This window comes from Oncorhynchus kisutch, linkage group LG17, assembly GCF_002021735.2.
Source record: "Oncorhynchus kisutch isolate 150728-3 linkage group LG17, Okis_V2, whole genome shotgun sequence".
Classification (NCBI taxonomy): domain Eukaryota; kingdom Metazoa; phylum Chordata; class Actinopteri; order Salmoniformes; family Salmonidae; genus Oncorhynchus; species Oncorhynchus kisutch.
In genome coordinates this window covers 88,612,466-88,635,478 of record NC_034190.2, presented here as the reverse complement: position 1 = coordinate 88,635,478, position 23,013 = coordinate 88,612,466, and the positions used below count along the sequence as shown (strand labels likewise).

General features: G+C 46.6%; 1 protein-coding gene across 3 annotated transcripts; it reads left to right on the top strand.

The window, feature by feature from the left end:
• Positions 1-22,426, top strand: si:dkey-109j17.5 (uncharacterized). 3 transcript variants are annotated; one of them, XR_004203778.1, is made up of 7 exons: positions 1-566; positions 11,087-11,329; positions 16,179-16,450; positions 17,410-17,968; positions 18,073-18,231; positions 21,234-22,156; positions 22,233-22,294. XR_004203778.1 is itself a non-coding variant. In XM_031794922.1 (6 exons), the coding sequence occupies exons 1-6, from the start codon at positions 417-419 to the stop codon at positions 21,912-21,914; spliced, it is 2,064 nt and encodes a 687-aa protein (XP_031650782.1). In that variant the 5' UTR covers positions 1-416; the 3' UTR covers positions 21,915-22,426. The 3 variants fall into 3 exon arrangements, 1 of the variants encoding a protein (XP_031650782.1); XR_004203777.1 differs by having other exon boundaries at positions 21,234-22,194; positions 22,233-22,286; XM_031794922.1 differs by having other exon boundaries at positions 21,234-22,426.
• Positions 22,427-23,013: the final 587 nt, after the last annotated feature.

The window sequence follows — 23,013 nt, the reverse complement described above, 5'->3', positions numbered from 1 at the left end:
ACCAATGGTGGCCGCCATCCTCTGCTAGCCCGAAAGCCCAGCCTCCTCGAGTAGCTGGTGCAGTTTGATAACACGGACCAGGCAGGACTGGATAGCTACAGGATTTCAGTGTTTGCAGCGATAATAAATACTTTGTTTAATAGCATGATTCGTGTACGAGCATCGTAGCTAGCTGAAACGCGATAGCTCCAAGGCGCTGTTTTGGCAAGTCGCCTGTTTTAACCCATCTATTGTTGCGCGCGTCTGCCAGCGTTTTGATTACAGTGAGTAGGAAGGAAGAAAACGCACACACCCCTCCGCTCTTATGGTAGTGACTAGAGGAAGGCTCGGGAAAAAGAAAGAATAGGTAGAGAGATCTCGATTGTTGTCTTTTGGAAAGTTGAATCTACTTCCGAGGATAAAGGTTGGTCATCCCAATGGCGTCAATTTCGAAGGTGTCCATTCTGGATTACTTCAACATCGTGTTCGAGGGGGAGAACGGCAAGATCGAGTCCAACTGTAAAGCATGCGGCACCAGGATACAGGCGAAGAGGAGCGTCACATCCAACTTCGTCACACATCTCAAGGTACCGTATAGATCTGTTTTAACTAAGCTATAGATCTGTCTGACCGTAGGTGACAGTAGGCTATAGGCAGGGTTGGTCGAGTTATTTTCTAAATGTAATCCGTTACTAGTTACCTGTCAAATTGTAATCAGTAAGGTACTTTTTGGATTATCCAAACCCAGTAATGTAATCTGATTACATGTCGTTTTAAATTACTTTCAACCTTAAGAGGCATTTTGAAGAAGACAAATGTATGTTACCAATTTAATGACTTCTATTGCAGGAGAAGTCCATGTTAAAGATTACATAACTGGCCATATTTGGACGTTACATTTTACTTTATGGGCTGATTATGTAGGCTTCTTCTAACCCATCGCTTTCTACTACATATAATATGATTCAATTGTATCTTTATATTAACAACCAAAGTCCATCAGAATTCCAATCAAACGTATTTATAAAGCCCTTCTTACATCAGCTGTTGTCACAAAGTGCTGTACAGAATTTAAGAGCTGGAGTTACTATACAATTTTACCTTTTATTTAACTAGGCAAGTCAGTTAAGAACAAATTCTTATTTTCAATGACGGCCTGGGAACAGTGGGTTAACTGCCTGTTCAGGGGCAGAACGACAGATTTCTACCTTGTCAGCTCAGGGATTTGAACTTGCAACCTTTTGGTTACTAGTCCAACTCTCTAACCACTAAGCTACCCTGCCCCAATCATTCCAAACATTGTATACCCTGGGATCTTCAAGAACAGGACATGGAAATATGGAAGTATAGATCATCCAAATTGATTTACCTGAGCATAACCCAAAACTATGGATTTATTAGCCAGCCCTACTCTGTTGTTTATGATTTTGTTGTCATAGAGGGCTGATTTGGCTCATTGATTTCAGTTGAAAAATAAATGCTGCGCTCATGGAATGGCTTTGAGCACTACTGAAAAGTGTTATTTACATGTGATAAATGAATGCCATATTCTGCATTTGCTATAGGCCTATTGTTTACCTTTTTCATGGCGACACTTTGATATCTTGGTAATATGCAGCTGTTTAAAGGGCAAATCCACAGAAGCAACAAAGATACAATAACAAAACGGCTTGCCCCGCCTCTGTTTTGGTGAAAAACTGAGGGATGGGCCTGGAGAAATGTAACCACTCTCAGAGTAATAGACAGAGCTGTGGATGTAAGGACTGCCCATCCATGATATCAACACTATTGTTTTAACCATGCGATGAGGCTATACAGTGTTTGTTTACATTTACAGTGTTTACAAACATTGGAGTAAAACAAGCATATATTTTGGGTGCTCATATGGTTTGACAGTTGAACTAAGCTCATGAGGCTAATAATAAGTTATATTCTTCAAGAATCAATGGACATGTATACAGTACCAGTCAAAGGTTTGGACACATCTACTCATTCTAGGATTTTTCTTTAGTTTTAATATTTTCTACATTGTCGAATAATAATGAAGACATCAAAACTATGAAATAACACATGGAATCATGTAGTAACCAAAGATTCACCGTCTTCTAAACGGTGGCTATTCACCGTCTTCTAAACGGGGCTACTTCTTCTAAGTAGCCACCGTTTGCCTTGATGACAGCTTTGCACACTGTTGGCATTCTCTCAACCAGCTTCATGAGGTAGTCACCTGGAATGCATTTCAATTAACAAGTTTGCCTTGTTAATTTGTGGAAATCCTTTCCTTAATGCGTTTGAGCCTTGTGACAAGGTAGGGGTGATATACAGAAGGTAGCCCTATTTAGTCAAATAACAAGTCCATATTATGGCAAGAACAGCTCATATAAACAAAGACAAATGGCAGTCCATCATTACTTTAAAACAGGAAGGTCAGTCCATCATTACTTTAAAACAGGAAGGTCAGTCCATCATTACTTTAAGACAGGAAGGTCAGTCCATCATTACTTTAAGACAGGAAGGTCAGTCCATCATTACTTTAAGACAGGAAGGTCAGTCCATCATTACTTTAAGACAGGAAGGTCAGTCCATCATTACTTTAAGACATGAAGGTCAGTCCATCATTACTTTAAGACAGGAAGGTCAGTCCATCATTACTTTAAGACAGGAAGGTCAGTCCATCATTACTTTAAAACAGGAAGGTCAGTCCATCATTACTTTAAAACAGGAAGGTCAGTCCATCATTACTTTAAGACAGGAAGGTCAGTCCATCATTACTTTAAAACAGGAAGGTCAGTCCATCATTACTTTAAGACAGGAAGGTCAGTCCATCATTACTTTAAGACATGAAGGTCAGTCCATCATTACTTTAAGACAGGAAGGTCAGTCCATCATTACTTTAAGACAGGAAGGTCAGTCCATCATTACTTTAAAACAGGAAGGTCAGTCCATCATTACTTTAAAACAGGAAGGTCAGTCCATCATTACTTTAAGACATGAAGGTCAGTCCATCATTACTTTAAGACAGGAAGGTCAGTCCATCATTACTTTAAGACAGGAAGGTCAGTCCATCATTACTTTAAGACAGGAAGGTCAGTCCATCATTACTTTAAGACATGAAGGTCAGTCCATCATTACTTTAAGACATGAAGGTCAGTCCATCATTACTTTAAGACAGGAAGGTCAGTCCATCATTACTTTAAGACAGGAAGGTCAGTCCATCATTACTTTAAGACATGAAGGTCAGTCCATCATTACTTTAAGACATGAAGGTCAGTTCATCATTACTTTAAGACATGAAGGTCAGTCCATCATTACTTTAAGACAGGAAGGTCAGTCCATCATTACTTTAAGACAGGAAGGTCAGTCCATCATTACTTTAAGACAGGAAGGTCAGTCCATCATTACTTTAAGACATGAAGGTCAGTCCATCATTACTTTAAGACAGGAAGGTCAGTCCATCATTACTTTAAGACAGGAAGGTCAGTCCATCATTACTTTAAGACATGAAGGTCAGTCCATCATTACTTTAAAACAGGAAGGTCAGTCCATCATTACTTTAAGACAGGAAGGTCAGTCCATCATTACTTTAAGACAGGAAGGTCAGTCCATCATTACTTTAAGACAGGAAGGTCAGTCCATCATTACTTTAAGACATGAAGATCAGTCCATCATTACTTTAAGACATGAAGGTCAGTCCATCATTACTTTAAGACAGGAAGGTCAGTCCATCATTACTTTAAAACAGGAAGGTCAGTAAATCATTACTTTAAAACAGGAAGGTCAGTCCATCATTACTTTAAGACAGGAAGGTCAGTCCATCATTACTTTAAGACAGGAAGGTCAGTCCATCATTACTTTAAGACATGAAGGTCAGTCCATCATTACTTTAAGACATGAAGGTCAGTCCATCATTACTTTAAGACATGAAGGTCAGTCCATCATTACTTTAAGACATGAAGATCAGTCCATCATTACTTTAAGACATGAAGGTCAGTCCATCATTACTTTAAGACAGGAAGGTCAGTCCATCATTACTTTAAGACAGGAAGGTCAGTCCATCATTACTTTAAGACAGGAAGGTCAGTCCATCATTACTTTAAGACAGGAAGGTCAGTCCATCATTACTTTAAAACAGGAAGGTCAGTCCATCATTACTTTAAAACAGGAAGGTCAGTCCATCATTACTTTAAGACAGGAAGGTCAGTCCATCATTACTTTAAGACAGGAAGGTCAGTAAATCATTACTTTAAGACAGGAAGGTCAGTCCATCATTACTTTAAGACAGGAAGGTCAGTCCATCATTACTTTAAAACAGGAAGGTCAGTCCATCATTACTTTAAAACAGGAAGGTCAGTCCATCATTACTTTAAGACAGGAAGGTCAGTCCATCATTACTTTAAAACAGGAAGGTCAGTAAATCATTACTTTAAGACAGGAAGGTCAGTCCATCATTACTTTAAGACAGGAAGGTCAGTCCATCATTACTTTAAAACAGGAAGGTCAGTCCATCATTACTTTAAAACAGGAAGGTCAGTCCATCATTACTTTAAGACAGGAAGGTCAGTCCATCATTACTTTAAAACAGGAAGGTCAGTCCATCATTACTTTAAGACAGGAAGGTCAGTCCATCATTACTTTAAAACAGGAAGGTCAGTAAATCTGGAAAATGTCAAGAACTTTGAACATTTCTTCAAGTGCAGTCGCAAAAACCATCAAGCGCAATGATGAAACTGGCTCTCACGAGGACCACCACAGGAATGGAAGACCCAGAATTACCTCTGCTGCAGAGGATACGTTCATTAGAGTTAACTGCATCTCAGATTGCAGCCCAAATAAATGCTTCACAGAATGCAAGTAAGACACATCTCAACATCAACTGTTCAGAGGAGACTGTGTGAATCCCGCTTTCATTGTTGAATTGCTGCAAAGGAACCACTACTAAAGGACATCAATGAGAATAAGAGACTTACTTGGGCCAAGAAACATGAGCAATGGACATTAGACTGGTGGAAGTCTGTCCTTTGGTCTGATGAGTCAAAATTTGAGATTTTGGATTCCAACCACCATGTCTTTGAGACGCAGAGTAGGTAAACGACTGATCTCCGCATGTGTGGTTCCCACTGTGAAGCATGGAGGAGGAGGTGTGATGTTGTGAGAGTGCATTGCTGCCTACACAGTCAGTGATTTTATTTAGAATTCAAGGCACACTTAATCAGCATGCCTACCACAGCATTCTGCAGCGATACTCCATGCCATCTGGTTTGCGCTTAGTGGGACTATCAGTTGTTCTTCTACTGGACAATGACCCAACACACCTCCAGGTTGTGTAAGGACTATTTGACCAAGAAGGAAATATTATGGAGTGCTGCATCAGATGACCTGGCCTCCACAATTATCCCATCTCAACCCAATTGAGATGGTTTGGGATGAGTTGGAACCCAGAGTGAAGGAAAAGCAGCCAACAAGTTCTCAGCATATGTGGGAACTCCTTCAAGACTGTTAAAAAAGCAATCCAGGTGAAGCTGGTTGAGAGAATGCCAAGTGTGCAAAGCTGTCATCAAGCCTAATGGTGGCTACTTTGAAGAATCTAAAATATAAGGCAGATTTTGATTTGTGTAACACCATGGATTACAGGCAACATCCGCATCGAGCTAAAGGCTAGAGCTGCCACTTTCAAGTAGCGGGACACTAATCTGGACGCTGATAAGAAATCCTGCTACACCCTCAGACGAACCATCAAACAGGCAAAGCATGGATACAGGATTAATATTGAATCCTACTACACCGGCTCTGACGCTCGTCGGATGTGGCAGGGCTAGAAGAATATTCCGGACTACAAAGGGAAACCCAGCCGCGAGCTGCTTTGACATGATAATAGATTATATTTATCACATAATGCAAAGGGAGTGAACAGAAAAAAAATCTAAATCAAATCCATATTTGGTGTGACCACCCTTTGCTTTCAAAACAGCATCAATTGTTGTAGGTACACTTGTGCAAAGTCAGGGATTTTGTAGGCATATGTAACAGTATAACTTTAGACCGTCCCCTCGCCCATACCCGGGCGCGAACCAGGGACCCTCTGCACACATCAACAACAGTCACCCACGAAGCATCGTTACCCATCGCTCCACAAAAGCCACAGCCCTTGCAGAGCAAGGGGAACCACTACTTCAAGGTCTCAGAGCAAGTGACGTCATCGATTGAAACACTATTTAGCGCGCACCACCGCTAACTAAGCTAGCCGTTTCACATCCGTTACACATATGGTCAGGTGTATATTTAAACAATTATACCAAACAGGTGCTAATGATCATCAATTCATTATGTAGGTTGAAACAGTCATTAACTGAAACAGCTGTGTAGGAGGAATACACCTGGGTGAGGAACAGCCAAACTCAGCTAACAAGGTGAGGTTGCTGAAGACAGTTTACTGTCAAAGTCAAGACTGAGTACAGCAACAAGACACAGGGTAGTTATACTGCCTCATCAAGGCCTCTCCCAGGCAGACATTAAGGCAGACAGGGGTTTCCAGATGTCAAAGCTCTTTTGAAGAAGCACAAAGAAACGGGCAACGTTGAGGACCGTAGACACAGTGGTCGGCCAAGGAAACGTACTGCAGTAGATGAAAGACACATCATGCTTACTTCCCTTTGCAATCGGAAGATGTCCAGCAGTGCCATCAGCTCAGAATTGGCAGAAAACAGTGAAACTCTGGTACACCCATCTACTGTCCAGAGAAGTCTGGTCAGAAGTGGCCTTCATGGAAGACTTGCGGCCAACGACGGGGCAACAAGGCCAAGCAACTCAACTATGAACCAAAACACAGGAACTGAAAAATGGCAGCAGGTGCTCTGAACTGATGAGTCAACATTTGAAATATTTGTCTGTAGCAGAAGGCAGTTTGTTCGCCGAAGGGCTGGAGAGCGGTACACGAATGAGTGTCTGCAGGCAACAATGAAGCATGGTGGAGGTTCCTTGCATGTTTGGGGCTGCATTTCTGCCAATGGAGTTGGGGATTTGGTCAGAATTAATGGTCTCCTCAATGCTGAGAAGTACAAGCAAATACTTATCCACCATGCAATACCAATAAGGAGGCATCTGATTGGCCCAAAATTTATTCCTGCAGCATGACAACAACCCCAAACACAGTTCTTAATGACTTTCGCTGTATCTTCAGCGTAAAGAAGAACAATGAGTCCTGGATGTGATGGTATGGCCCCCACAGCCGTGACATTGATGAGTCTGTCTGGGATTACATGAGGAGGGAGAAGCACCTGAGGCTGCCTAAATCCACAGAAGAACTGTGGTAGGTTCTCCAAGATGTTTAGGCCAACCTACCAGCCGAGTTCCTTCAAAAACGGTGTGCAAGTGTACCTAGAAGAATTTATGCTGTTTTGAAGGCAAAGGGTGGTCACCCCAAATATTGATTAGATGTAGATTTTTCTTCTGTTCACTCACTTTGCATTTTGTTAATTGAAAAATGTAAACCATTAACATGTCTAGTTTTGAAAGCATTCTTACTTTACAGCATTTTTTTCACTCCTGACTGAAACTTTTACACAATACTGTACATGTTTCAAGCAGACCACCAAAGTCCAAGGAAGCGAAGGTAACCTCCCTAAATGATTACCGTCCTGTAGCACTCACGTCGGTAGCCGTGAAGTGCTTTGAAAGGCTGGTCATGGCTCACATCAACAGCATCATCCTAGATACCCTAGACCCACTCCAATTCGCATACCGCCCTAACAGATCCACAGGTGATGCAATCTCAATTGTACTACACACTGCCATTTTCCACCCCTGAAAAGTGAGACTGCTGTTCATTTACTCAGCGTTCAACACCATTGTCTTGCTCACATTGAAGGAGAGGTTGTTGTCCTGGTACCATACTGCCAGATCTCTCTGACCGCCTCTCTTTAGGCTGTCTCATCGTTGTCGGTGATCAGACCTACTGACGTGGTGTCGTCAGCAAACTTAATAATGGTGTTGGAGTCGTGCCTGGCCGTGCAGTCATGAGTGAACAGGGAGTACAGGAGGGGACTGAGCACGCACCCCTGAGGGGCTTCAGTGTTGATGACCAGCGTGGAAGATGTGTTGCTACCGACCCTCACCACCTGGGGGCGGCCCGTCAGGAAGTCCAGGATCCAGTTGCAGAGGGAGGTGTTGATTCCCAGGGTTCATAGCTTAGTAATGAGCATTTAGAGCACTATGGTGTTGAACGCTGAGCTGTAGTTAATGAATAGCATTGCAGAATTTCTTATAAGCTTCCAGGTTAGAGTCCCGCACCTTGAAAGCGGCAGCTCTACCCTTTAGCTCATTGCGAATGTTGCCTGTAATCCATGGCTTCTATTTGGGGTATGTACGTACGGTCACTGTGGGGACAACGTCCTCGATGCACTTATTGATAAAGCCAGTGACTGATGTGGTGTACTCCTCAATGCCATCAGAATAATCCCGGGAACATATTCCAGTCTGTGATCGCAAAACATTCCTGTAGTTTAGCATCTGCTTCATCTGACCGTTTGTTATAAACCAAGTCACTGGTGCTTCCTGCTTTCATTTTTGTTTGTAAGCAGGAATCAGGAGGATAGAGTTGTGGTCAGTTTTACCACCTGGAGGGTGAGGGAGAGCTTTGTTTCAATGAAACATGAGATATTACAGTTTTTGATGTCCTGTTGGTAGGATATTCGTGATCGTACCTCGTCTAATTTGTTGTTTAATGATTGTACGTTGGCAAGTAATACCGATGGTAAGGGCAGATTTCCCACTCGCCGTCGGCGGATCCTCACAAGGCAACCAGGCCTGTGTCCTCTATACCTCCATCTCTTTCTCCTGCCAATGACGGAGATTTCGGCGTTGTCGGGTGTCTGATGTACGTCCTGCGCATCCTGTTTTGTTGAATAAAAAAAATCTGTCTAATCAGAGTTGAGTGATCTCTGTCCTGATATCCAGAAGCTCTTTGTCTAATTCGAGGTGAGTGATCTCTGTCCTGATATCCAGAAGCTCTTTGTCTAATCCGAGGTGAGTGATCTCTGTCCTGATATCCAGAAGCTCTTTGTCTAATCCGAGGTGAGTGATCGCTGTCCTGATATCCAGAAGCTCTTTGTCTAATCTGAGGTGAGTGATCACTGTCCTGATATCCAGAAGCTCTTTGTCTAATCTGAGGTGAGTGATCACTGTCCTGATATCCAGAAGCTCTTTGTCTAATCTGAGGTGAGTGATCACTGTCCTGATATCCAGAAGCTCTTTGTCTAATCCGAGGTGAGTGATCTCTGTCCTGATATCCAGAAGCTCTTTGTCTAATCCGAGGTGAGTGATCTCTGTCCTGATATCCAGAAGCTCTTTGTCTAATCCGAGGTGAGTGATCTCTGTCCTGATATCCAGAAGCTCTTTGTCTAATCCGAGGTGAGTGATCTCTGTCCTGATATCCAGAAGCTCTTTGTCTAATCCGAGGTGAGTGATCTCTGTCCTGATATCCAGAAGCTCTTTGTCTAATCCGAGGTGAGTGATCTCTGTCCTGATATCCAGAAGCTCTTTGTCTAATCTGAGGTGAGTGATCACTGTCCTGATATCCAGAAGCTATTTTTTGCCGTAAGATACGGTGGCAGAAACATAATGTACAAAATAAATGACAAATAACGCTCAAAACCCCACATAATAGCACCATTGTTTAGACGGACGTGAAACTGCTGCCATTTCTTCCACCACCATCCATTAGGGATGATTTCTTTTATCAGAGTGTAATAGATTGAGCAATAAAAGCTCCACTTTTATTCCATAGGCTGGGATCTGCACTGTGCAGCTGTTATTCCATAGGCTGGGATCTGCACTGTGCAGCTGTTATTCCATCGGCTGGGATCTGCACTGTGCAGCTGTTATTCCATAGGCTGGGATCTGCACTATGCAGCTGTTATTCCATAGGCTGGGATCTGCACTATGCAGCTGTTATTCTATAGGCTGGGATCTGCACTATGCAGCTGTTATTCTATAGGCTGGGATCTGCACTGTGCAGCTGTTATTCCATAGGCTGGGATCTGCACTATGCAGCTGTTATTCCATAGGCTGGGATCTGCACTGTGCAGCTGTTATTCTATAGGCTGGGATCTGCACTATGCAGCTGTTATTCCATAGGCTGGGATCTGCACTATGCAGCTGTTATTCTATAGGCTGGGATCTGCACTGTGCAGCTGTTATTCCATAGGCTGGGATCTGCACTATGCAGCTGTTATTCTATAGGCTGGGATCTGCACTATGCAGCTGTTATTCCATAGGCTGGGATCTGCACTGTGCAGCTGTTATTCTATAGGCTGGGATCTGCACTGTGCAGCTGTTGCAAGAGCGCATTTTTCACTGGCTGTCCACTGGTTTCAAAAACAATGATTGATGGGCATCATAAACGTATTGAATTCAACCATTATTGGGTTCAAATACATATTTGCATTTGTGAACAGCCATCCACAACAACCACAATGCGCAAATAGCTAAATGAGACAGCGCATTGATGTGAATTATACTGCTGCTATGTAGAAATCAATAATAAGTGATATCCGTATTTCCGGTACACCACACTGCTGTCATCCTTTACCTCTAAACGTTTATTAAAGTTGGATAATCTTTGGATGCCAATAGCAGTCGCATCATTGGAAGACATAGCTTGCACTGTAGCCTTCAAAAGCCTTCTTACCCCACCATCCATCAAACAAAAAGTAATCCTCAAAGTAATCAAGTTTTGGAAAAGTATCTTAACTAAGGTATAGCTGGGTGTCTGACAGTAGGAGACAACAGGTACAGCAGGTTATAGGTCTGTCTTAACTAAGGTATACATCTGTCTGTCTGGGTGGCTGACAGAAGTTGACAACAGGTACAGTAGGCTACTGGCTGTGATAGATACAGTATTGTCTGTGTATGAAACTGATTGCAAAGTTAAGAATGCACATTGTATTCCATAGGGATAGGTAGAAGCAGGCTGCGGCTGAATTATACAGTTCTTGTTTGTCTCTGTGTGAAATTCGATTTTATTAATCAATATCAAATGTAAAAACATTGCAATAGGTAGTCTGTCTGACATTTGATCATCAGAAATACACACTCTCTCTCGTTTCTACAGAGGAAGCACCAGGCGATGTATGATGAGTTTGTAAAGAAGAAGGATATGAAGCGAGAAGCCTACTCCTCATCTTCCTCCTCCCTCCATCCCTACTCCTCATCCTCCCTTCACAGCCTGGCCAACGGAGGAGGCCATCGCTGCAATCACTCCATCACCGCTGGAGGGGTGGGAGTAGGGGGAGGGGGAGGAAGAGAGGGAGCAGGAGAAGGGGTGACGAAGTTCCACAGACACGACCCTCGCCAGGTGTGTGTGTGTGTGTGCGTCCATGGTAACGGAATTACATTTTGACTCATTTTTTTACTTAAACAGTTTTGCCAAACAAAAACTATTGATATAAAAGTTTAACAAATTAAAGTCTATGAACAAGGACTACTTTTAACAATTTCCACTGATAAATTAGTTTTAGTAAATTTTAGTGTCAGAACTGTGCAAACTTATAGTAAAATCAGTTTTTTTGTGCAACCACATTTTCCAAAAAAGTATCTGCTCTGAATTAATATTCAAAGATGTCTAAAGAAATAATGGGGTGTCAGCTATTACATGGCAACGTGAGTTTTCTCTTTTGGTTATTGAACTACAATTAGTGAAGTGGATCGACACCCGCTAACAGAATGACGTCATGGGTCCCTGATCTGTACAATACAGAAATGCATCATTATGGCTTCAATGTTGTTCTCCTCATGTTCCATAAGTTTGGACATCACAGTTTTGGTCAGTACAGTAGGGTAGAGGTCAGTAGAGTTCAGTACGGCAGGCTAGGATTCAGTTCAGTACGGTAGAGTTCAGTATGGTAGGCTAGGATTCAGTACGGTAGGCTAGGATTCAGTACAGTAGGCTAGGATTCAGTACAATAGGGTAGTGTTCAGTACGGTGGAGTTCGGTAGAGTTCAGTACGGTAGTGTAGAGTTTAGTACAGTAGACTAAGATTCAGTACGGTAGGGTAGAGGTCAGTACGGTAGGGTAGAGGTCAGTACTAGGGTTCAGTACGGTAGGCTAGGATTCGGTAGGGTAGAGTTTAGTACAGTAGACTAGGATTCAGTACGGTAGGGTAGAGTTTAGTACAGTAGACTAGGATTCCGTTCAGTAGAGTTTAGTACAGTAGACTAGGATTCAGTATGGTAGGGTTCAGTACAGTAGGGTAGGGTTCAGTGCGGTAGGGTAGAGTTTAGTAGAGTAGACTAGGATTCAGTACGGTAGGGTTCAGTATGGTAGGGTTCAGTACGGTAGGGTAGAGTTCAGTACGGTAGGGTAGAGTTCAGTACGGTAGGGTAGGGTTCAGTAGGGTAGAGTTCAGTACGAGGGTTCAGGATGGTAGGGTAGAGTTCAGTACGGTAGGGTAGAGTTCAGTACGAGGGTTCAGTAGGGTAGAGTTCAGTACGGTAGGGTAGGGTTCAGTACGGTAGGGTAGAGTTCAGTACGAGGGTTCAGTACGGTAGGGTAGAGTTCAGTACGGTAGGGTAGAGTTCATTACAGTAGGGTAGAGTTCAGTACGAGGGTTCAGTAGGGTAGAGTTCAGTATGGTAGGGTTCAGTACGGTAGGGTAGAGTTCAGTACGAGGGTTCAGTACGGTAGGGTAGAGTTCAGTAGGGTAGGGGTCAGTACGCTAGGGTAGAGGTCAGTACGGTAGGGTAGAGTTCAGTACGGTAGGGTAGAGTTCAGTAGGGTAGGGGTCAGTACGGTAGGGTAGGGGTCAGTACGCTAGGGTAGAGGTCAGTACGCTAGGGTAGAGGTCAGTACGAGGGTTCAGTACGGTAGGGTAGAGTTCAGTACGGTAGGGTAGAGTTCATTACAGTAGGGTAGAGTTCAGTACGAGGGTTCAGTAGGGTAGAGTTCAGTACGGTAGGGTAGAGTTCAGTACGAGGGTTCAGTAGGGTAGAGTTCAGTAGGGTAAGGGTCAGCACGGTAGAGGTCTGAACAATAGGGGTCAGTACTGTAGGGGTCAGTACGTTGGGGTAGGGGTCACTAAGGTAGGGTACAGTTCGGTAGGGGTCAGTGCGGTAGGGGTCGGTAGGGTAGGGGTCAGTACGGTAGGTTAGGGGTCAGTATGGTAGGGTAGAGGGCAGTACGGGCGGGTAGGGGTCAGTAGGGTAGGGGTCATTAGGGTAGGGGTCAGTCCGGGAGGGTAGGGGTCATTAGGGTAGGGGTCATTAGGGTAGGTTAGGGGTCATTAAGGTAGGGGTCAGTCCGTTAGGGTGGTGGTCAGTACAGTAGGGGTAAGGGTCAGTACGGTAGAGGTCTGAACAGTAGGTGTCAGTACGGTAGGGGTCAGTACGTTAGGGTAGGGGTCACTACGGTAAGGTAGGGGTCAGTATGTACAGTAGGGGTCAGTAGGGTAGGGGTCAGTACGGTAGGCTAGGGGTCAGTACGGTAGGGTAGGGGTCAGTAGGGTAAGGGTCAGTACAGTAGGGTAGGGGTCAGTAGGGTAGGGGTCAGTACAGGAGGGTAAGGGTCAGTAGGGTAAGGGTCAGTACGGGAGGGTAGGGGTCAGTACGGTAGGGTAGAGGTCAATAGGGTAGAGGTCAGTACAGTAGGAGTCAGTACGCTAGGGTAGAGGTCAGTACGGTAAGGTAGGGGTCTGTACGGTAGGGTAAGGATCAGTACAGTAGGGGTCAGTACTTGGAGGTCGGTAGGGTAGGGGTCAGTAGGGTAGGGGTCAGTCCGGTAGGGTAGGGGTCAGTACAGTAGGGGTAAGGGTCAGCACGGTAGAGGTCTGAACAATAGGGGTCAGTACGGTAGGGGTCAGTACGTTAGGGTAGGGGTCACTAAGGTAGGGTACAGTTCGGTAGGGGTCAGTGCGGTAGGGGTCGGTAGGGTAGGGGTCAGTACGGTAGAGTAGGGGTCGGTAGGTTAGGGGTCAGTACGGTAGGTTAGGGGTCAGTATGGTAGGGTAGGGGTCAGTAGGGTAGGGGTCAGTAGGGTAGGGGTCAGTACGGGAGGGTAGGGGTCAGTAGGGTAGGGGTCAGTACGGGAGGGTAGGGGTCATTAGGGTAGGGGTCAGTCCGGGAGGGTAGGGGTCATTAGGGTAGGGGTCATTAGGGTAGGGGTCATTAGGGTAGGTTAGGGGTCATTAAGGTAGGGGTCAGTCCGTTAGGGTAGGGGTCAGTACGGTAGGGGTAAGGGTCAGTACGGTAGAGGTCTGAACAGTAGGTGTCAGTACGGTAGGGGTCACTACGGTAAGGTAGGGGTCAGTATGTACAGTAGGGGTCAGTAGGGTAGGGGTCAGTATGGTAGGGTAGGGGTCAGTAGGGTAAGGGTCAGTACAGTAGGGTAGGGGTCAGTAGGGTAAGGGTCAGTACGGGAGGGTAAGGGTCAGTAGGTAAGGGTCAGTACGGGAGGGTAGGGGTCAGTACGGGAGGGTAGGGGTCAGTACGGTAGGGTAGGGGTCAGTACAGTAGGGTAGGGGTCAGTAGGGTAAGGATATATTTCAGGTTAACATTAAGTGTTGATGTTATTTGGCAGGGGTCTTAGCGTCGACGTTATTGTGTTGATGTTAGTTGGCGGAGGTCTTAACGTCGACGTTAATTGTGTTGATGTTAGTTGGCGGAGGTCTTAACGTCGACGTTATTGTGTTGATGTTAGTTGACGGAGGTCTTAACGTCGACGTTATTGTGTTGATGTTAGTTGGCGGAGGTCTTAACGTCGACGTTATTGTGTTGATGTTAGTTGGCGGAGGTCTTAACGTCGACGTTATTGTGTTGATGTTAGTTGGCGGAGGTCTTAACGTCGACGTTATTGTGTTGATGTTAGTTGGCGGAGGTCTTAACGTCGACGTTATTGTGTTGATGTTAGTTGGAGGAGGTCTTAGCGTCGACGTTATTGTGTTGATGTTAGTTGGCGGAGGTCTTAGCGTCGACGTTATTGTGTTGATGTTGGTTGGCGGAGGTCTTAACGTCGACGTTATTGTGTTGGTTGGCGGAGGTCTTAACGTCGACGTTATTGTGTTGATGTTAGTTGGCGGAGGTCTTAGCGTCGACGTTATTGTGTTGATGTTAGTTGGCGGAGGTCTTAGCGTCGACGTTATTGTGTTGATGTTGGTTGGCGGAGGTCTTAACGTCGACATTATTGTGTTGGTTGATGGAGGTTTTAACGTCGACGTTATTGTGTTGATGTTAGTTGGCGGAGGTCTTAGCGTCGACGTTATTGTGTTGATGTTGGTTGGCGGAGGTCTTAACGTCGACGTTATTGTGTTGGTTGGCGGAGGTCTTAACGTCGACGTTATTGTGTTGATGTTAGTTGGCGGAGGTCTTAGCGTCGACGTTATTGTGTTGATGTTAGTTGGCGGAGGTCTTAGCGTCGACGTTATTGTGTTGATGTTAGTTGGCGGAGGTCTTAACGTCGACGTTATTGTTTTGATGTTAGTTGGCGGAGGTCTTAGCGTCGACGTTATTGTGTTGATGTTGGCGGAGGTCATTAAGCAATGAGATCAGAGAGGGTGTGGTATATGGCCAATATACCACGGCTAAGGGCTGTTCTTAGGCACGACTCATCGAGGTGCCTTGTTGCTATTATAAACTGGTTACCGATGTAATTATGGGGCAGCAGGTAGCCTAGTGGTAAGAGCGTTGGGCTAGTAACCGGAAGGTTGCAAGATTGAATCCAGAGCTGACAAGGTAGAAATCTGTCGTTCTGCCCCTGAACAAGGCACTGTTCCTAGGCCGTCATTGAAAATAAGAATTTGTTCTTAACCGACTTTCCTAGTTAAATAAAATTAGAGCAGTAAAAATACATGTTTTGTCATAACCGTGATAAATATTCTGATATACCATGACTGTCAGCCAATCAGCATTCAGGACTGGAACCACACAGTTTATAAATAATAATAAACCTGTTACATACTTGTTGGAGACAATAATGACCGTAACATGTTTTATCCTCCCCACTGCTGATCTCTGAAGCTAAGATGTTGGTCCGTTGTCAATCAATCAATCAAATATATTTGTATCAGCTGATATCTCAAAGTTCTGTACAGAAACCCAGCCTAAAACCCCAAACAGCAAGCAATGCAGGTGTAGAAGCACAGTGGCAAGGACAATCTCTGTATGTGTATGTGTGTTGTAGTTTGTGTGTAATGGACAGTATTATGTTTGACCAGGTGCTGATCTCGGAGGCGATAGCGAAGATGCTGGTCCAGGACCTCCAGCCTGCCTCCCTGGTGGATCTCAGAGGATTCAGAGAGTTACTGCAGCTGTTAGAGCCTCGCTATACCCCCGAGCCCCCCAGATACCTCCACACCCAGCTCCTCCCAGCCTACGCCTACCAGGCCCAGCTGGCCACCAGACAGGCCCTGGCCTCAGCCCTCTCTCTCAGCCTCTCTGTCTCCCTCTGGAGGGGTTTCCTTGGGACCGCAGCAGGGGTTAACACTGGGTATGTACTCGAAGCCTAACTCTAGGGTACGGGCAGGTCTCAGGTTTCACTAAATTGATCACTAACATTTTGAAGCTGAGCCCTTTCCTCGTCCTCTGCTGCACAGTACAGTCATATCTGATCGTAACATGTTGTCAGAAGTGCTTCAACCTCATTAAATATCAGACAGGAGAGATTATTTCACAGGAAATGTTGCTGGACTGTTAGTTTAGAGTGATATACAGTAACTAACAGCTCTCATCATTGAGCAGCCCGAGCAGAGCTGTTGCTATGGATACTCAGACTCAGAGCCTCCATGAGCAGAATGCATGCAGAGTGAGCTCCCTGAGCACAGGGAGCGAGTGACAGACCGAGAGGAGCAGCTAATGGATTTACTAACAGGACGTTATTTCGGTATTCGGGCAGGGCCGGGCCTTAAATTTGGCTGAAACAATCGGGCCATTTGGAACCCATACCTAATATTTTCCTATATAGTGCACTAGTTTATAACACCTTATTTCCTATGTAGTGCACTAGTTTGACACCCTATTTCCTATATAGTGCACTAGTTAATGACACCCTATTTCTTATATAGTGCACTAGTTAATGACACCCTATTTCCTATATAGTGCACTAGTTTGACACCCTATTTCCTATGTAGTGCACTAGTTAATGACACCCTATTTCCTATGTAGTGCACTAGTTAATGACACCCTATTTCCTATGTAGTGCACTAGTTAATGACACCCTATTTCCTATGTAGTGCACTAGTTAATGACACCCTATTTCCTATATAGTGCACTAGTTAATGACACCCTATTTCCTATGTAGTGCACTAGTTAATGACACCCTATTTCCTATGTAGTGCACTAGTTAATGACACCCTATTTCCTATGTAGTGCACTAGTTAATGGGAATAGCATGCCGTCATCTAGGGTTGTTCATTATGACATCGCTGTGTCCTCCTACCCGTCCTGCAGGTACCTGGGGGTGACCTGCCACTTCCTGTCGTCTGATTGGCAGATGCGTTCCGCCCTGCTGGCCTGCCTGCCTCTGGTTGGTGGGCTCTCGGCCAATCGCGTGCTAGCAGAGTTCGAGGAGGTGTGTGTGGCGCACGGCGTTTCGGGCCGAGCGTTCCGTGTCGTGGCTGACCCATTTCCCGCTGAAACTCACCCCTCATGCCGCCTACCAGGGTTCTGTATCCACGGCAACCCGGGAGATGATGCCGACGAGGAAGAGGAGGAGAGTGGGGATGAAGGAGGAGAGAGGGAAGGAGAGGTAGAACAGGAGGACTGGTGGGAGGGAGGTCTGGGGTCTGGCAGGATAGACTGTTTCTGTTGTTCTCTGGGTCAGTGTGTGAGAGATGGACTGCTCTCCTCCTCTCCTCTCCTCTCCTCCACCCTGGCTAAAGCCTCATCCTTCTATAACTATGTCACCTCCGCCGTGCCACACGACAAACTGGTGGGCCTGTTGGGAGGGGGGTTGGGGGGGGCGGGGAGCAGCAGGGCTGGAGAGCGAGACTGGGCCGTACAACTCAAGGTAAGAAGGACTTAATATAGTCTAGTTACAACATAGAACAGCCTGCTGGTTTAAAAGTGTAAATTATAACATTGCTCTTTTGATTCCATTCTCCTCTCCTCCAGGTGTTGCGTGGTCTTCTGGACTCAGCAGAATTCTTGGAGGATGTGTCTGACCGGGCTGACCTGGTGCTGAGTGGCCAGGAGGTGGCGCTGCTCAGAGAACTGACAGACACACTGGAACCATTTACTGAGGCCTGGGACATGGTGCACACGCACAGACAGGTGAGAGACAGACAGACACATGCACAGACAGGTGAGAGACAGACAGACACATGCACAGACAGGTGAGAGACAGACAGACACATGCACAGACAGGTGAGAGACAGACTGACACACGCACAGACAGGTGAGAGACAGACAGACACACGCACGCACAGACAGGTGAGAGACAGACACGCGCACGCACGCACAGACAGGTGAGAGACAGACACGCGAACGCACGCACAGACAGGTGAGAGACAGACACGCGAACGCACGCACAGACAGGTGAGAGACAGACAGACGCACGCACAGACAGGTGAGAGACAGACAGACAGACGCACGCACAGACAGGTGAGAGACAGACAGACAGACGCACGCACAGACAGGTGAGAGACAGACAGACAGACACACGCACGCACAGACAGGTGAGAGACAGACAGACACACTCACGCACAGACAGGTGAGAGACAGACAGACAGACGCACGCACAGACAGGTGAGAGACAGACAGACAGACAGACGCACGCACAGACAGGTGAGAGACAGACAGACAGACACACGCACAGACAGGTGAGAGACGCACAGACAGACACGCACAGACAGGTGAGAGACAGACTGACACACGCACAGACAGGTGAGAGACAGACAGACAGACACACGCACAGACAGGTGAGAGACAGACAGACAGACGCACGCACAGACAGGTGAGAGACACAGACGCACGCACAGACAGGTGAGAGACAGACAGACACACGCACGCACAGACAGGTGAGAGACAGACAGACAGACACACGCACAGACCGGTGAGAAACAGACAGACAGACAGACGCACGCACAGACAGGTGAGAGACAGACAGACAGACGCACGCACAGACAGGTGAGAGACACAGACGCACGCACAGACAGGTGAGAGACAGACAGACACACGCACGCACAGACAGGTGAGAGACAGACAGACAGACACACGCACAGACCGGTGAGAGACAGACAGACAGACAGACACACGCACAGACAGGTGAGAGACAGACAGACAGACGCACGCACAGACAGGTGAGAGACAGACAGACACACGCACGCACAGACAGGTGAGAGACAGACAGACACCCGCACGCACAGACAGGTGAGAGACAGACAGACAGACACACGCACAGACAGGTGAGAGACAGACAGACAGACAGACACACGCACAGACAGGTGAGAGACGCACAGACAGACCCGCACAGACAGGTGAGAGAAAGTGAAAGACAGACAGACAGGTGAGGGACACAGACAGACAGACAGACACACGCACAGACAGGTGAGAGACAGACAGACAGACACACGCACAGACAGGTGAGAGACAGACAGACAGACAGACACACGCACAGACAGGTGAGAGACGCACAGACAGACACGCACAGACAGGTGAGAGACAGACAGACAGACACACGCTCAGACAGGTGAGATACAGACACACACACACAGACAGACAGGTGAGAGACACACACACAGACCGGTGAGAGAGACACACGCACAGACAGGTGAGAGACAGACAGACACACACACAGACAGGTGAGAGACACACAGACAGGTGAGAGACACACAGACAGGTGAGAGACGCACAGACAGGTGAGAGACGCACAGACAGGTGAGAGACGCACAGACAGGTGAGAGACGCACAGACAGGTGAGAGACGCACAGACAGGTGAGAGACGCACAGACAGGTGAGAGACGCACAGACAGGTGAGAGACGCACAGACGGACATACGCACAGACAGGTGAGAGACGCACAGACAGACAGACATACGCACAGACAGGTGAGAGACGCACAGACAGACATACGCACAGACAGGTGAGAGACGCACAGACAGACAGACATACGCACAGACAGGTGAGAGACAGACACACACACACACACAGACAGGTTAGAGATAGACACACACACAGACAGGTGAGAGACACACAGACAGACAGGTGAGAGACACACAGACAGACAGGTGAGAGACACACAGACAGACAGGTGAGAGACACACAGACAGACAGGTGAGAGACACACAGACAGACAGGTGAGAGACACACAGCCAGACAGGTGAGAGACACAGCCAGACAGGTGACAGACACAGACACACAGGTGACAGAAAGTGAAAGACAGACAGACAGGTGAGGGACACACACAGACAGGTGAGAGACACACAGACAGACAGGTGACAGACAGGTGACAGGCAGGTGAGAGAAAGTGAAAGAGACAGACAGACAGGTGAGAGACACACAGACAGACAGGTGAGAGACACACAGACAGACAGGTGAGAGACACACAGACAGACAGGTGAGAGACACACAGACAGACAGGTGAGAGACACACAGACAGACAGGTGAGAGACACACAGACAGACAGGTGAGAGACACACAGACAGACAGGTGAGAGACACACAGACAGACAGGTGACAGACACAGACAGACAGGTGACAGACACACACAGACAGGTGAGAGACACACAGACAGACACAGACAGACAGGTGAGAGACACACAGACAGACAGGTGAGAGACGCACAGACAGACAGGTGAAAGACGCACAGACAGACAGGTGAGAGACAGACAGACAGACAGACAGACAGGTGAGAGACAGACAGACAGACAGACAGACAGGTGAGAGACAGACAGACAGACAGGTGAGAGACAGACAGACAGACAGGTGAGAGACAGACAGACAGACAGGTGAGAGACAGACAGACAGACAGGTGAGAGACACACAGACAGACAGGTGAAAGACAGACAGATAGACAGGTGAGCGACAGACAGACAGGTGAGAGACACACAGACAGGTGAGAGAAAGTGAAAGAGACAGACAGACAGGTGAGAGACAGACAGACAGACAGGTGAGAGACACACAAAGACAGGTGAGAGACACACACAGACAGACAGACACGTGAGAGACGCACAGACAGACACGTGAGAGACACACAGACAGACAGGTGAGAGACACACAGACAGACAGGTGAGAGACAGACAGACAGGTTAATGGTTGTGTTCTTGTCTCCTGACAGGGTGACAGACACGTCTCCATCAGTCTGGCTCTGCCCTGTGTCCTGGGGCTCCGTAAGCACCTGTCAGAGTGCGTCTCCCCCCAGCTACCCTGTCTGCTGCTGGGCTTGTCTCAAGCCGTAGAGCGCCGCCTGGCTCCCATCCTGGAGGACCCTCTGTACGTCACCGCTACCACCCTGGACCCACAGTTCAAACTCACCTGGAGCTCAGACCCTGACTGGCACAGACAGGTCCTCCTGGACGAGGTCACCAAACACACACAAACACAGGGCCCCAGCATGGAGCTCACCCCCCAGGCCCAGTCCCCTGACGCAGCTTTGTCCCCAGCCTCGTCCCCTCTTCCCTCCTCCACTTCGCTCAGCAGGCCCTGCAAGCTGTTCTCCTTCATCAAGCAAAGGCCCACGGCGCAGGCAAAGAGCGTGGAGCAGGAGCTGGCAGGGTACCTGCGTGAGGAGCCCACTGAGGAGGAGCCTCTCCACTACTGGAGACGAAAGACTATAGACTTCCCTCAGCTCAGCCAGGTGGCCAAGCGGGCGTTTACTGTGCCGGCTGGGACCTCCACCGTGGAGACCATCTTTACCTCGGCCAGACACTGGCTTCAACCCGGCAGAGGCAGGGCTCTCCCCAAAAACCTTGAGACACTCATCTATCTCAAAACCAACTATAGGTTACTGTGGACTTAATGGATCAGCCCTACACCCGAGGCACTAACACAGCTACAGAGGCACTAACACAGCTACAGAGGCACTAACACAGCTACAGGCTGGTAATGTTGTCCTTGTAGTAACCCGATGGAGACTCAAAAACTTGAAGACCAATTACAGACTACTGTGGACTTCGACACAGACCACTATGGACCTAAACACTATAGTCCAATTAGCCTACAGGTTTCAGACCTAAACACTATAGTCCAATTAGCCTACAGGTTTCAGACCTAAACACTATAGTCCAATTAGCCTACAGGTTTCAGACCTAAACACTATAGTCCAATTAGCCTACAGGTTTCAGACCTACAGTGCCTTGCAAAAGTATTCACCCCCCTTGGTGATTTGCCTACTTTGTTGCATTACAACCTGTAATTTAAACAGATTTTTATTTGGATTTCATGTAATAGACACACAATAGTACAAATTGGTGAAGTGAAATGAAGAAAATTACTTGTTTAAAAGAATTCAATAAAATTACAAACTGAAAAGTGGTGCGTGCATATGTTTTCACCCCCTTTGCTATGAAGACCCTAAATAAGTACTGGTGCAACCAATTACCTTCAGAAGTCACATAATTAGTTAGATTGTACACAGGTGGACTTTATTTAAGTCACATGATCTCAGTATATATACACCTGTTCTGAAAGGCCCCAGAGTCTGCAACACCACCAAGCAAGCGGTACCATGAAGACCAAGGAGTTCTCCAAACAGGTCAGGGACAAAGTTGTGGAGAAGGTCAGATCAGCGTTGGGTTATAAAAAATTATCTGATACTTTGAACATCCCACGGAGCACCATTAAATCCATTATTAGAAAATGGAAAGAATATGGCACCAAAACTCACAGACCAGGCAAGGAGGGCATTAATCAGAGAGGCAACAAAGAGACCAAAGATAACCCTGAAGGAGCTGCAAAGCTCCACAGCAGAGATTGGAGTATCTGTCCATAGGACCACTTTAAGCTGTACACTCCACAGAGCTAGACTTTACGGAAGAGTGGCCAGAAGAAAGCCATTGCTTAAAGAAAACACGTTTGGTGTTCACCAAAAGGCATGTGGGAGACTCCCCAAACATATG